Genomic DNA, 14,074 nt, shown 5'->3' on the forward strand with positions numbered 1-14,074 from the left:
GTGCGCCGATCTAATCTGCGCAGAATTGGCTCATCTCGAACACGGCCACTGTGGTACAGCTTCTTAAAGGGACATGAATGTTGCCAACCTACACACAGGTTTTCATTCTTTTATCATCAAATTTATTGACAAGGGAAAATTAATCTCCGTAAGAGTCAGAAATCTCGATAACGATAAACTTTCGATGTATTGCCCAGCCCTATCAGGAAGTAAGATTCCAAATCCTGTCATGTTGAGTTCCTATTACCGGAAAGCGGATGCACCGGAACCGATCACAACAATCCTTCTCAGCTCAGCAGGTCCAGCAGGTGTGTTCAGAGGGTTTGGTGGCAGGCCTCAGATACAGAAGCCTTTAAATGACCTGAGTTTGTTGGTGGTGATGATGGAGCTCCCAGCTTCATTCTGAGTCAAACATCTTGGCAGCTTCACCAGGCTGAATAAACGACGGACACAGTGTGAGTATGTTAGCTTGTTTTGAACTCTAAAAGCAGAGGATGGATTTATTTTCCAGACTTTGATTTTTTTCTGAAGAAAATGATGCAGCAGATCTATAAATTGGGCTGTGTGATGATCCTGTACCAGAAATATCCATGAGTCACAGCAGACTGGCTCGTGACCAGAGATGAACCAGCGCTCACCGGTTTCTGTTGTGTTGTCAGGGAACTTTGTTCTAGTTGTTTACAGCGAAGACTCTAATGCAAATCTATTCAGAGTTTCTATCTGTTATCAGAAGTTACTTTGCTTCACTCTGCTGCTGTCTCTGTCCTCTGCCTTTCTATTGTTCTCTCCAGCAGACTAGAAAGGGGAAGGAGGGATTAGGGGTCGCAGGCAAATGAGAGGTGTGGAAATGTTTCTCATAAAAACCGTTATACACTTATTTATTTATTTCATTTTAAAACAGATGTACTGTAAACACCAGCTGTTGACCAATATTCAGGCGATCAGCCAATCAGTATCTCGAAAACATGATTTTTCAGTCTGTGTGAACTCACCGTCACTAATTTACACCAGCAGTAGCAGATTGTCTGTGGACTTTTTCTACTTACTAATCAGATTTCCAGGTTCATCAAACATCAAAGAAAGTATTCAGTGAAATTTTCCTGTGACATAAATTAGATTGGGTAAGTCGGAGCTGCAGAAGAACCAGAACTCGGTATCACCTCTTAAACTCGAATCGGTGCATTTTAAAGCACGTTTGTGTAGCCTGGCAAGCCATCCTCTACTAACGTACAGCTCATGTCAGTCTACGGTCCACTCTGCCATACACCGTCAAAGAAGAAGCAAATATATCTTTTTTTCTAAATAAAGTGTCTCTTTCCGTTCACGTCTTAAAAGAAAACCTGCATAAACCGTTCAAAGTCGATGCCAAAGCTGTTTCAAATGAGTGACGTTTGCCATTTCTGAGCCGATGCCATCTTTATTTTTTCTCTAAAGTCGAAGCTCTGGCCCAACAAACGTAGAGCGCTGTGACTGGCACGGCTCAAAACAGTTTGGGCCAATGGTAGACCAGCTGAGGCTGGCAGCTAGCATGGCTAGACCAACCTGCAGAGTAAAATCTTTTGCTACTGCAGCAGTTAGTCTAGATATCTCAGCCAAGTCTCTGTTTAAAGTTGTAAATTACTAGCTGTAGAAGAAGAAGAAGAAAATACCATTTCTATAGCGCCTCTCAAGATAAAAACACGAGGCGCTTCGCAAAAACAAAAAATGTGAAAATATAAAAAAGCTTTTAGAAAATGTTTAAAAATATATTTTAACAGAGCAAAAATAGGCAAAGCTTCCTAAACGGCCTCAGTTTGGAGAAATTCAACGTAGGCAACACAGTCGAGACCAATACTGATTACTGCCATCTTTAAAGAGACAATCTGAGGTTTTTACTTTAAATCTCTGGAAATATCCATCTAAACATTGTTGAAAATGGAATACAAATTATGTCCAGTTGATGAAAAATATTAGCAGCTTCGTAACATATAACCGTAAACACCGAGTCTAAGGTACATAGGGCGTGGGTCTAGTGTCTTTGGGGGACGCCATATTAGATGCTATGTTCTGTTCCGGCCTGCTCGGGGTCCTGTGTGTGTTGATGACATCACACTAGACGAGTGCTGGACGTGTGACTTAACAAAGTTGCATTACTACGTTAAAAAACATTTAGGTAGCAATAAACATGAATTTAATAGCAAAACTGCTAAACTCTTTCCAAAACATGTGAAAGAACACAATAAAAAAACATGGAATATATTTGGGCCGAGCGGCATTGCCTTCGTATGATGACATCATCGGCAGGCGCAGGAGCAAATCCGGAAACGACAGCGCCAGACAACGACAATCAGCACAGTATTCTCTTGATGGAATTACCTGAAGAACCATCAAATTCTGAAGAGTCACACCAAGGTCGCATGCTTTGTGCTCCACAGGTAACAACATATACCGTAAGATTTTTTAAACTAACAACAGTCACGGCGAGATGGTGTAAAAATACCCTGAGATGTATGCACTGCCCCCTAGTACCAGGAAACTACACACTGCCTCTTTAAATAGACCCAACATGCAAAGTTTCACAGCAGAAACGTTATTTTTTAAACACTAATATCAGTTTCCTGTTGGGCTTGACCCAGGCCGCACCAGAACTTCTCCTGTAAGCGACTGCTGATGAGGTTCACACTTGTTAAAAACACAGAGCTGCTGCCCACTAGCCTTGTAATGCTAACTTGTCTGTAGCGTAACGGCTTATAAAATGACCTCCACCTGGACCACGGTGAGATTTGGGAAACTGGAGCTGTTCAACTCATTCCCTGCCAGCAATTTCCTGATCTGAAAGCCCTGGCTTCCAGCGCTATTGAGTATTTTTACTGTTTTTTTAAAGAGTCACAGAACATTGCGCTCTTTGATTTTGTAAACACCAAAACTACCAAAAGAAAGGGTGGACTCGCTTCTTACATCAGGAAGAGTCTGCGTGTTTCTAGCGTTATCCGTTGTTGAAGTGTGGGCTGCAGCTTTTCCGGTTGGCGCCTCGCTTTTTTTCACAGCAGTGTCCCGAAACGATCTCCTAAAACACAGATTTTCTGCTTCCTGATCACGTGACGCATGAAACACACGGATGAAGATCAGCTTTAGAGATATGGTGTTTATTCTCACGGCGCGGGGGCTTGTTCCCAGGGCTGCCCTGTTAAAAAAATGCAATGGCAGCGAGCTGTTGGATTTAAAATGACGACCTTAGTCGTCAGTGGCAGTAAATAAGTTAAAGATGGCTGCACTTGGGCTAGCTCTTATCTCACCAATACAGTTGAAACCCCCATTTCTCCAAACAGAGGCTGTTTAAGCTAACATAAAACGGTGATTATAACATCTACAGGAAACACTTCAGAATAACCTCTGACAGTAATGGGCACGCAGGGGCGTGTCCAGGGAGTGGCCTGGGGTAGCATATGCCACCCTTGGAATCTGATTGGCCACACCAGGTGCCACCACACAAATTTATCTTTAAATAGTCTTTTTATTGTCCACAAAAGCTCGGGGTAAAACAAAAAAAAGCATAACCATTGGTGCCACCCATGCACAAAGTTGTGCCTCACCTGGGCCACCCCATTTTAAAAGATCTGGACACGCCACTGCGGGCACGAGGCTGTATAGTAGCTATTTGGGATCTTTTATGCAATAAATAAAATTTAATAGCAGTTTCCAAACTGAACTTGATACTCTATGTTCAGTTTACTTAAAGGAACATTTTTATGCTAATTACACGACCCCGGTCGGATTTATTCTAGGGTTGAATCATGTTTATTTCGCGTATTTTAAAAGAAAAACATCCAGACTATGTTGCACTCGTTTAAATCAGCGGATATTCCAGACCCGGAGCTCCAGGACTCTGCTCGTTCGCTGGCCTTCAGGTCCTGGAGCAGAGGAAGCGGGTCTGCTGAGACACAGATCCTTTTGTGGAGTCCGTCTAGCGCGTCCGGCCCGGCCGCTCGCTCCGCCCCCCACATCCTCTCCTTTGTGGAGCGTCCAGACCAAACGCTCCACGTCCTGCGCTTCCTGCATCCCAAACGAAGCTGTTCAGCTCCAGCGTATCTTCTGTCCCTCTCCAGGAATTGGATTTGTCTTGAAGTTCAAATCGAGCCGGGACGATGCGCATTTTATTGGCTACCGGAGGATGAGGCGGTCTGTGGGACCGCAGCAGACCGACATGTGGAAGGAAGAATATGATGTCCACTTCGACCTTTTGCTTCAACTCCTGTGAGTTAAACCTGTTTAAAAGCTCGGCTCTCCACATGGAAAAATGACTAAAAGTAAAACTCGGAAAGTGTTTTAGAAAACTGGCCGAACTGACCCTGACATCTTCAATCCCTGCAAAGAAAATGTGCTAACTGACTTTCCCTAATCATCTGTCTGACTCACTAATAACTCGGTGAACAGTAAGTTCCTATAAACGACTCTTTTTGCAAACAAAACGAAGAAAGCCACAAAACAATGTCAAATAAACCTTAATCAGCTCAAAGTAACGAACCGAATTACTGCTAATTAAATTAAAACTGGTCAAAAACTACAACCTGATCAGGTTACAATGCTCATTGTTTCTTTTTATTATAGTTGTTTATAACTGATAATGTAAAGGTGATGTCATCAGGTCACCAGAGGAATGTATTGATCACTTTCACGACAGTTTTAGCCTTTTCAAAACCAAACTCTAAACACATATGTTTAAATCTGCCGATGACCTCTGATTTTATTGAACTGTTTCTCTCTTTGTTTTTTCTTGTTTGTGTTTTATTGTATTTTATTAAGTATTTTCTGTCAAGAGACCTTGGGTGTTCTGAAAGGCGCTTTTAAATAAAATGTACTATTATTATTATTATTATAATGGGAGCTATTGCAGTTTCTTGTTTGAACTAAAAGTCCAGTATTGCAACAATATTCTCTGCATAAAGCCAACAAGCTGCAACCTATCATCGACTGAGTCACACACGATGCCATCTTTATCGCCCAACCTTTACTCTTACAGGCAGAAAGGTGATGTTTTTGATTGTTTCTCTGTTTATAATGTTGGCAGTCATGTGTCAGGGGCCAGTGGAGGGATACTGTATGTTTATGTGAGGAGTTAATGCAATTAAAAATGCTCTCCACAGTTAATCAGCGTTGGGGAACACATAAATGGTTGTAATGCAGTCTTCCAGCCATTGAGCTAATAATTTGATGTGCAGAGTCGTGTACAAGACCCCCCTTTGGCCTGATTGATGATCTTAGTTCTTAAAACTCGGAGGAAATGCAGTATTCTTCCAAGGAATGCTAGGCCTTTGATCCTGATTCATTTGACCCTGAATTGGTCATTAAAGGATGGCTTTTCAGTTTAGGTTTGCTTTTAGCACCCCCTAGAGTCCGTTTTAGCTCACTTCATTAGATTCTACAGGAGCAGTTCATCTCTAAATCAAGCAAATCAGCTGTTCACGGTAAATAATAGGACTAAAATCCTGAGAGGAAGAATTATGTGACCATAGGGAAAGACTGTAGTGCGTCAGTCAACCCAAACATGGATTTAGCATCTGGGTGATCGCAGACAGGCAAGTTACTCTACAAGCTACGAGTGGCTAGCTGACAGGACCGAGGCGCCAGCTGACTGCACGGCATTAGCCAGCGTCTGTGCGGCGCATTGAAGATTCGGTGGTCTGTGAGAATGCGAGGTCCTCAGTTAGAGACGATAAAGCATCGATGACTGAGCATTTGCCTGGTGAGAAGAGAGGGGTGTTAGGGTGAGTGTATGATCGGTGACAGAACGAGACGTGATCACTACTGCCTGACAAACATATTTAGAAATAATTATAGACCTGGGGAAGGCTGAAACATGCATAAACAAAACATATTAAAGTTGTACTTACAAGCGCAATAGGATGATCGTTGAGTCTGCATTCAGTTAGAATCCTTTGTTGCCTCTGAGCTCTCGTGATTCAGAAAACCTCCAACGTTGACTCTTGTTTGGCTCCTTTTGTGGTCGGATGTTCTTTTTCTTTTTGTTGATCCATCAGAAAAAAAATTTTCTTTGTCTCTCCTGAGGCTCCGCCATGATAAACACGTTTCAATAAATGCTAACCAGGTGTAGCTTGTTGGTCTTGAGCTGTGAAAGATACCAGAGGAGCAGTACGGATACTCTGAAGTTGCAAATGTGGTATTCTGGCCACAGGGGGCAGTGGTGATCATTAACCCTTTAAAGGGTCGTTTTAGCACATACTGTCTGAAGAGAATGATTTAAATATTTTAAAAAGTTTCATAGTGTTCCTTTAAGTGTGAAATTATGTGAACAAAGAAGAAAACTGCAACAAGAGTTTGGTTAACACCCTAATTGATGGTTAGACTCATGAAAGATGCCATTACTGTCCTACACACACACACACACACACGCACACACGCAGGCAGACACACCTCAGAGGTGTGGGCACAGGAGGTGCTCAGTAAGAAGATTACCATGTGAGTCACTGGCATGCCTTGTCATGCTCTTACACACACACACACACACACACACACACACACACACACACACACACACACACACACACACACACACACACACACACACACACACACACACACACACACACACACACACACACTTGGCCTGAGGATACAGAATTGTGCTTTTAGACAGAATAATATCTTCACTTTGTGCCACATTGGCCTTCAGTGTCTTGTCTGGAAAGCTGAGCTTGATACTTGACACATTGTATTGTCTCATACTCCCCTGTGTGTGTGTGTGTGTGTGTGTGTGTGTGTGTGTGTGTGTGTGTGTGTGTGTGTGTGTGTGTGTGTGTTATTGCTGAGGAGCACATCAGCCCCAGTGACTGATATGAGCTTTGAATGATTTATGAGGTCCCTCTGAAGTTTGTGAATTAATATGGTCAGACAGGCGAGAACAATTTCTCCAGCAGTCAGCTAGATATACAGTAGTTTGGTTTACCAGTGGCCCACTTTATTTGGTGTGTGTGTGTGTGTGTGTGTGTGTGTGTGTGTGTGTGTGTGTGTGTGTGTGTGTGTGTGTGTGTGTGTAACATTATCTTCAGATAGTTATATCAGCCAGTTTTCTGTTTTCTTTTGAAATATGTTAAAAAAAAGTATTTCAGGTTTGATAGGACTGAGTGTCTCCTCCCCGTTGGACATGTGTGGCATCCCTCTGTTGGGAGTGGTACAGGAAGCATTTAAATTACATCTCCACAGCAAATCAGATGGCTCATTCTGGTGGTTTTTAGTCCTCTCGGAAACTCCCCACCCTGTCCCCAAGGCTGAGCTCAGGAGCCCTACCAATGACCGCTTTCTGCTGACTGGATCGGTGACCAAAGTGATGCTTCACCGTGATAAGGTGGAGTTTGGTTTCCTACAAATGTAGTAAATGTTTCCTTAACATGTCCAAGAGCAGGTAAAGAGCTGAAGTGAAGACCCCAGAGTACAATGTTGGTAGTAGCAAGGAAATGAGGCCGTGTGTGTGTGTGTGTGTGTGTGTGTGTGTGTGTGTGTGTGTGTGTGTGTGTGTGTGTGTGTGTGTGTGTGTGTGTGTGTGTGTGTTGTATTGGAGAACATTTATGCTGTAGCTTTGAGGCTCCGTAACATGAAGACATCATTCTGCCAGCCTGGGACAACTGGCTTTAGCTGCATCCATGGTAACCATCTAATCTCTTGCGGCTGGTCTGTAATGTATTGAATTTGTGAAGATAATGAAATTTGGCTGATCAGATTATGCAGAAACATCTGAATCATCTGGTGGAGAGCGCTGGCGGCGCTGCGTCTTGTATATAGCAACCGATTCTCTACGTATTACCACTTTATATTATTATTTTATCATGATTGTATTCTTACTTCTTGCTTATCTCTTTATTTTTATCTTTCCTTTTTTTGCATTAAGTACAGCAGTAATTTCCTAATGTTGTGATTTCTGGCACGCGTGGCGATCAAACGATAGGACACGAGGAAATGCCACAGAGACCGATGGAAGGGACTTCGTGTGTGCTGTTGTCAACTTGCAGCTAAAAATGAAAACTATAAAGCTGTTTACATGTGTTCCTTGCAGCCTGATTAAAGACTGTTAAAGCGGCTTGACCCAACGCAACGTCTGCAGACCAGCTGGATTATGGCCCAGCCAAGTCAAGCGGTTGAAAAAACAGCATTGTTGTTATTTACACCCCAAAACAATCACAAAGTAGCTAGCTCACTTCGCACTGATTGACTCATGTGTACTAAATAAGTAAGCAGGGCACTAATTAATGCTCACACATTGATCCTCTGTTTACTTGACAACAAGGCAACAGTTTTATGGAGAGTGTCAGTTTAACGGAGACGTTTGAACCCTTCTCTGATAGAGGTCGACCGCTATTGGGATTTCTGTTGCCGACATGTAAAGGTCAAGGTCAGCCGACGGCCGATATGTGCTGCCTATGTTACCTTATATATGTATATATGGCAGATATATGTATTCAATTTTCATAACTGTTAAAGAAAAATTTGGTAAACATTTTCCGAGCAGTTGTTGTTCAGGAATGTATATTTATTACATTTAATTATAATTCTGTAGCAGATCCAGGCTGCCTGGGGATCTGCCTGATTTAAAACCAACTTACTAAGGAGGTTCATCAGCCAAGGAGATGTATAAAAGACGGTAAACATCTGCCTGATGTACTGGTCTACCCCGTGATATTAGTGTGTACGGTTCTTATTTTATTTTTAGATTATTTATTATATTTTCATCTTTGGAGATTTATTGATGACAGTCAGTTTTACTTAAGATTACATTTCTGCTGAGTCTCAGTTTGATAATTGCAATTATTTAGCTTTTTAAATTCAATCTTTACGGCACAGACTTTCAGACTACAGAACAAAAGTGCATTAGTTATTAAAATGAATGGATGTGAGTTTCTGTAGAAGATCACCGTGCAGGTTTTGTGACGGTATTCCTGCAAATAGACGTCTGGGTATTCAAACATTAGCTGTTGTTTAAGGAAACACCTTATTGTTCTCTGATCAGAGTTTAAACATTGCAACATGAGCTCCACACAACAGGATCCATCAACAGCAGCTGAGTATGTTGTGGTAAATGAAGCAGAGCAAAAGTGAAACGCACTCGGAGACATGTAACTTTTTTATTATAATATTCATTTAACATAACATTTTCTTTACTGAAGACCGTCAGTTTTCTGCAGGAACAACTTCAGCTGCGCTATGGCAGTGTTGGACTATCATTACTCTGCAGCTGAGTTCAAACCAGAAACCACAGAAACGTTGTTGCTGCTTTAATCCAACATTCCTCTCAAGTCCTCCACCTCGATCAAGGCTGGTTCTTGCTGCACTCACACTTGTGTGTTTCACTTCCTGGTGTTAGGATGTTTATAGAGGTAAAATAATATCTTAATACGGGCAAACCTGTTCTGCCTGTGTCAGCTGCATGGACAACTGAAGTACACCGTCTGCTGAAAGGGAAAGATCATCTAACAGACAGATTAATAGTTGAATCCAGTGCTGTGTTTGGCTCAAGGGCATTTAGAGTAGTTGATGTCAGCAGAATCCTTGTTACCAGCTGCTAAAGCAAAAGCTGAAGCAGTTTTCACCTTGTGTGTGTGTGTGTGTGTGTGTGTGTGTGTGTGTGTGTGTGTGTGTGTGTGTGTGTGTGTGTGTGTGTGTGTGTGTGTGTGTGTGTGTGTGTGTGTGTGTGCTCCTGTTGAAACCTGCTGTCATTGGTGATACCTCAAAGGTAGTTTAAAGGACACGGTTTTTGTCAGCCTGACTGTATGCTCAGCACACACACACACACACACACACACACACACACACACACACACACACACACACACACACACACACACACACACACACACACACACACACACACACACACACACACACACACACACACACACACACACACACATTTACAGTAGTCTCTAGTTCAGGGGTGTCAAACTCAGTTTTGCTCAGGGGCCACGTTGAGGAAAATCTAGTCCCAAGTGGGCCAGGCCAGTAAAGTTAAAGCATGCATAAATTAAAAAGATTGTTTTCTTTGTTTTAATACGATCAACATAAAACAAAGCTGGAGCCTGAGGACAGTGTATCCAAAATAGTTTAAGCACAACATCACTATTAATAATAAAGCACCTGAAGTGTATTTGAAAATATGAAATACAAAACAAAAAACCCAGACTATTCCTCAGTAAGTCAAATAACTGATTCCCAGATCACATGGCTATATCTGTTTCATGCATGTCTTTGACTCCTGATACCTGACATCTTTTAGCTTTCACCAGCAGTTTAATAGAAAAATGAAACCTTATTTTCAGACTTTACATTGTAAAGTCTGAAAATAAGGTTTACACAATCATCGGGCCGGACTTAAACTGTGTACGGGCCTGATCCGGCCCGCGGGCCGCATGTTTGACACCCCTGCTTTAGTTGGAATGAATGTTTTGTAAGTTGTACTCTGAATACAGAAAGTTCTGGCGCTCATGTTTCAGGATTTAGAAGATTGCCAAATCAGAGGAGAGCTTCAACCGACAGGATCTGGAGTCTTATTTCCTGATATTTGGACGTCTCTCCTCTGATTGGCTAACAGCAACGCAACTCAACCACTGACTCTGTTTACTTTGTAGCATTGGTGTTTTATCTCCATGAATAACACAAGCCTGGAGGAGTTATGCTGTGTGGTGGAGTTGCTAATGGTAACAGTTAGCTTCTACTAGGCTAAACCAACAATAGCCTTCCCTGTTGTGAGCCAAGATGGTTGAGCCCATGACAGTGTGATGTAGATCTGTCAAGCTTTTCAGATCCTAGATTTTCACCATCAGTTTTCTGTAAGTAGCTAATGCAGGAGATGGATGTAGGAGACTATTTTCACGTTCAACTTGTGTGACCGATTATGATTAGAAATAATCATTAAAAAATGTTTTTCTCAGTGAACCACACCACACATAGCTGGAGTGTGAATGCTGGGGCAGTTAAACCTGTGGAGCAGAACGTTCTGAAAGTTTCTTTCATGACATTTTTAAATATCAATTAAATCTGTGTGTAACCTCTGACCTTATGATATCCCTCTCATCAATATTTAACAATCCACTCGAATTAAGATGGGAGAAGTTCACTTTTAAAGCTCACAGATTAGAAATGAAGTGTGGATAATTCATTCAAGCAAAGGCAAAGGTTGCCTCTCAGATTAATGGAACTTTTTACAGGAAATTGAGGCAGTTAAGAATTTTCCAGCATTATTAACCTCCTATTAAATAAAACTGGATCATTTCTTACGTAAACGGAACTCAAAATGAAAGCTCAGTTAGTTCAGATTAGCTGGTTGAAGAAGCTTACCTATATGGAGCAAGGATTGGGACAATATTACATGTAACTTGCACCAAGTTTTGTAACTTGTAACATGTTTTGTAACAAACTTTCATTTTGAAGCATGTAATTCGCATTTTGTGACATGTAACATTCGTAGTGTTGTAACTTGTAGTTCTCATTTTGTAACATGTAACTTTAGTTTTGTAACATGTAACTTTCATTTTGTAACATGTAGTTCTTGTTTTGTGACATGTAACTTCCGTTTTGTAACATGTAATTCTAGCGTTGTAACATGTAGTTCTCGTTTTGTAACATGTAATTCTAGCGTTGTAACATGTAGTTCTCGTTTTGTAACATGTAATTCTAGCGTTGTAACATGTAGTTCTAGCATTGTAACATGTAGTTCTCGTTTTGTAACATGTAATTCTAGCGTTGTAACATGTAGTTCTCGTTTTGTAACATGTAATTCTAGCGTTGTAACATGTAGTTCTCGTTTTGTAACATGTAGTTCTAGCGTTGTAACATGTAGTTCTAGCATTGTAACATGTAGTTCTCGTTTTGTAACATGTAATTCTAGCGTTGTAACATGTAGTTCTCGTTTTGTAACATGTAATTCTAGCGTTGTAACATGTAGTTCTCGTTTTGTAACATGTAATTCTAGCGTTGTAACATGTAGTTCTAGCATTGTAACATGTAGTTCTCGTTTTGTAACATGTAATTCTAGCGTTGTAACATGTAGTTCTCGTTTTGTAACATGTAATTCTAGCGTTGTAACATGTAGTTCTCGTTTTGTAACATGTAGTTCTAGCGTTGTAACATGTAGTTCTAGCATTGTAACATGTAGTTCTCGTTTTGTAACATGTAATTCTAGCGTTGTAACATGTAGTTCTCGTTTTGTAACATGTAATTCTAGCGTTGTAACTTGTAGTTCTAGCATTGTAACATGTAGTTCTCGTTTTGTAACATGTAATTCTAGCGTTGTAACATGTAGTTCTCGTTTTGTAACATGTAATTCTAGCATTGTAACATGTAGTTCTCGTTTTGTAACATGTAGTTCTAGCGTTGTAACATGTAGTTCTCGTTTTGTAACATGTAGTTCTAGCGTTGTAACATGTAGTTCTCGTTTTGTAACATGTAATTCTAGCGTTGTAACATGTAGTTCTCGTTTTGTAAAGCTTAATTTACACTTCTCCATCTGCGTCAGAACAGACACACGAAGCGCCATTATCTGTCCTTTTGAGGACTCTCCAGCTGGCTTGCAAGGACAGACAGAGTTAAGCCCTCGTTTCTAAACATCCATTCAACGTGATGGAGAACGCAAGCTAGTGACTGATCAGGATGTCGACGTTGTCGACAGCGCCGCCATCGCGCCCTCAGAAACATGAAGAAAGCCAAAGATATCTAGCGGCAGAAATGGAGAAGTTAGAAGAATACCTCGCGGGAAACTCTAAAAATATGAACGTTTTATTCACCCGTGGCTGGAGGAGTGAAAAGATCAGCAGCAAGCGTTTTATTCGTGGATGGAAATGACGGAAAACGTGGGGTTAAGCCTAGTTTATATTTCTCCATCAGCTCCACCAGGGAGAGACACGCTCGCACGGCGGAGACAGTTTGTCCTCGTACTTCTCCGTTACTTAACACATGACTTTTGATAGGTAACCTAAAACTTTTAGTTTTTAATTTGCAGAAAAAAAATCTAAGTAGAAGTTTCACACCACATCTCTCAAAACACACATCTCAGTCTAGATTCCATTTTTGGTTCTTTTTAAAACACAGGAAAGGTTTTTCTTTACCTTGCTGACGTACGTTTCATTTGCCGACTGCAAAACATCCTCAGAGCTGACGCTGATGGTGGCGTCACTTCCTACTCCGTTTATCCGCGGGCAGCAGAGGACGTTGTCGCCCTCTGCTGCCCGCTCTCCCCTCTCTGATGATGAAACGTACGTCAGCAAGGTAAAGAAAAACCTTTCCTGTGTTTTAAAACGAACCAAAAATGGAATTAGAAACTAAACACATTAAGAACGCACCAAAGATCTCAATCTACAGTTACAAAACTAAAATCTACGTGCTAAAAAGCACGTTGTCCTAATTCAAGCTTCCTTTCCCAAATAACTAATGACAAGCTTTGTCTGGCCGGCCAATCATGAGTCTTGGATTCCTGTCCAGTCATGGCCAGAGGGCAGAGGTCTGCCAGACTTGCTTACATTCTGACTCTTTACCAGTAGGTGGCAATAATTTTAGAGAAATTAAACTGTTGTAAATAAAGAACTTACATTTTGAATTAGAGTCGGATTTCTCATTTGAGACACATGATTGGCTGATAAGACAACGCCTGTCATTGGTTTTTTAGAAAGGAAGCTAGAGTAGGGACAACATGTTTTGTACACGTAGACTTGAGTTTTGTAACTGTAGACCAGGGGTGCCCAATCCTGGTCCTGGAGGGCCGGTGTCCTGCATGTTTTAGTTTGAACTCTGTTTCAACACACCTGATTTCAATCAGCAGCTAATTAACAGGCTTCTGCAGAGCCTGATGAGCTGCTGCACAGGTATTTCAACCACTGAATCAAGTCTGTTGGAGCAGAAAAACCACAAAACCTGCTGGATACCGGCCCTACCGGACCAGGATTGGGGGCCCCTGCTGTAGACTGAGAGTTGTGATTTGAAACCTGTGCATAATTTATTTTCTGCAAATTACAAAATGAAAGTTTCATGTTGCCTTACAAAACACGAATTACGTCTTACAAAATGAAAGTTGCGTTACAACCCATGATTTACATGC

The 14,074-nt window shown here is 41.4% G+C and overlaps 1 protein-coding gene across 3 annotated transcripts in view; it reads left to right on the forward strand.

Moving 5' to 3' along the window:
- The window catches only part of psd2 (pleckstrin and Sec7 domain containing 2), a 62,902-nt gene that overhangs the window by 33,420 nt on the left and 15,408 nt on the right, over positions 1 to 14,074 (forward strand). The window contains exon 1 of one of the 3 annotated variants that reach the window (XM_070553945.1): positions 3,779 to 4,233. The exons of the other annotated variants lie outside the window; for them this stretch is intronic. Coding sequence (XP_070410046.1) covers positions 4,151 to 4,233 — 83 coding nt within the window. The 5' untranslated portion in view covers positions 3,779 to 4,150. Of the gene's footprint in view, positions 1 to 3,778; positions 4,234 to 14,074 lie in introns of those variants that run through there. 3 annotated transcript variants of the gene reach the window in all.

This window comes from Nothobranchius furzeri, chromosome 1, assembly GCF_043380555.1.
Source record: "Nothobranchius furzeri strain GRZ-AD chromosome 1, NfurGRZ-RIMD1, whole genome shotgun sequence".
NCBI classification, from domain to species: Eukaryota; Metazoa; Chordata; class Actinopteri; order Cyprinodontiformes; family Nothobranchiidae; genus Nothobranchius; species Nothobranchius furzeri.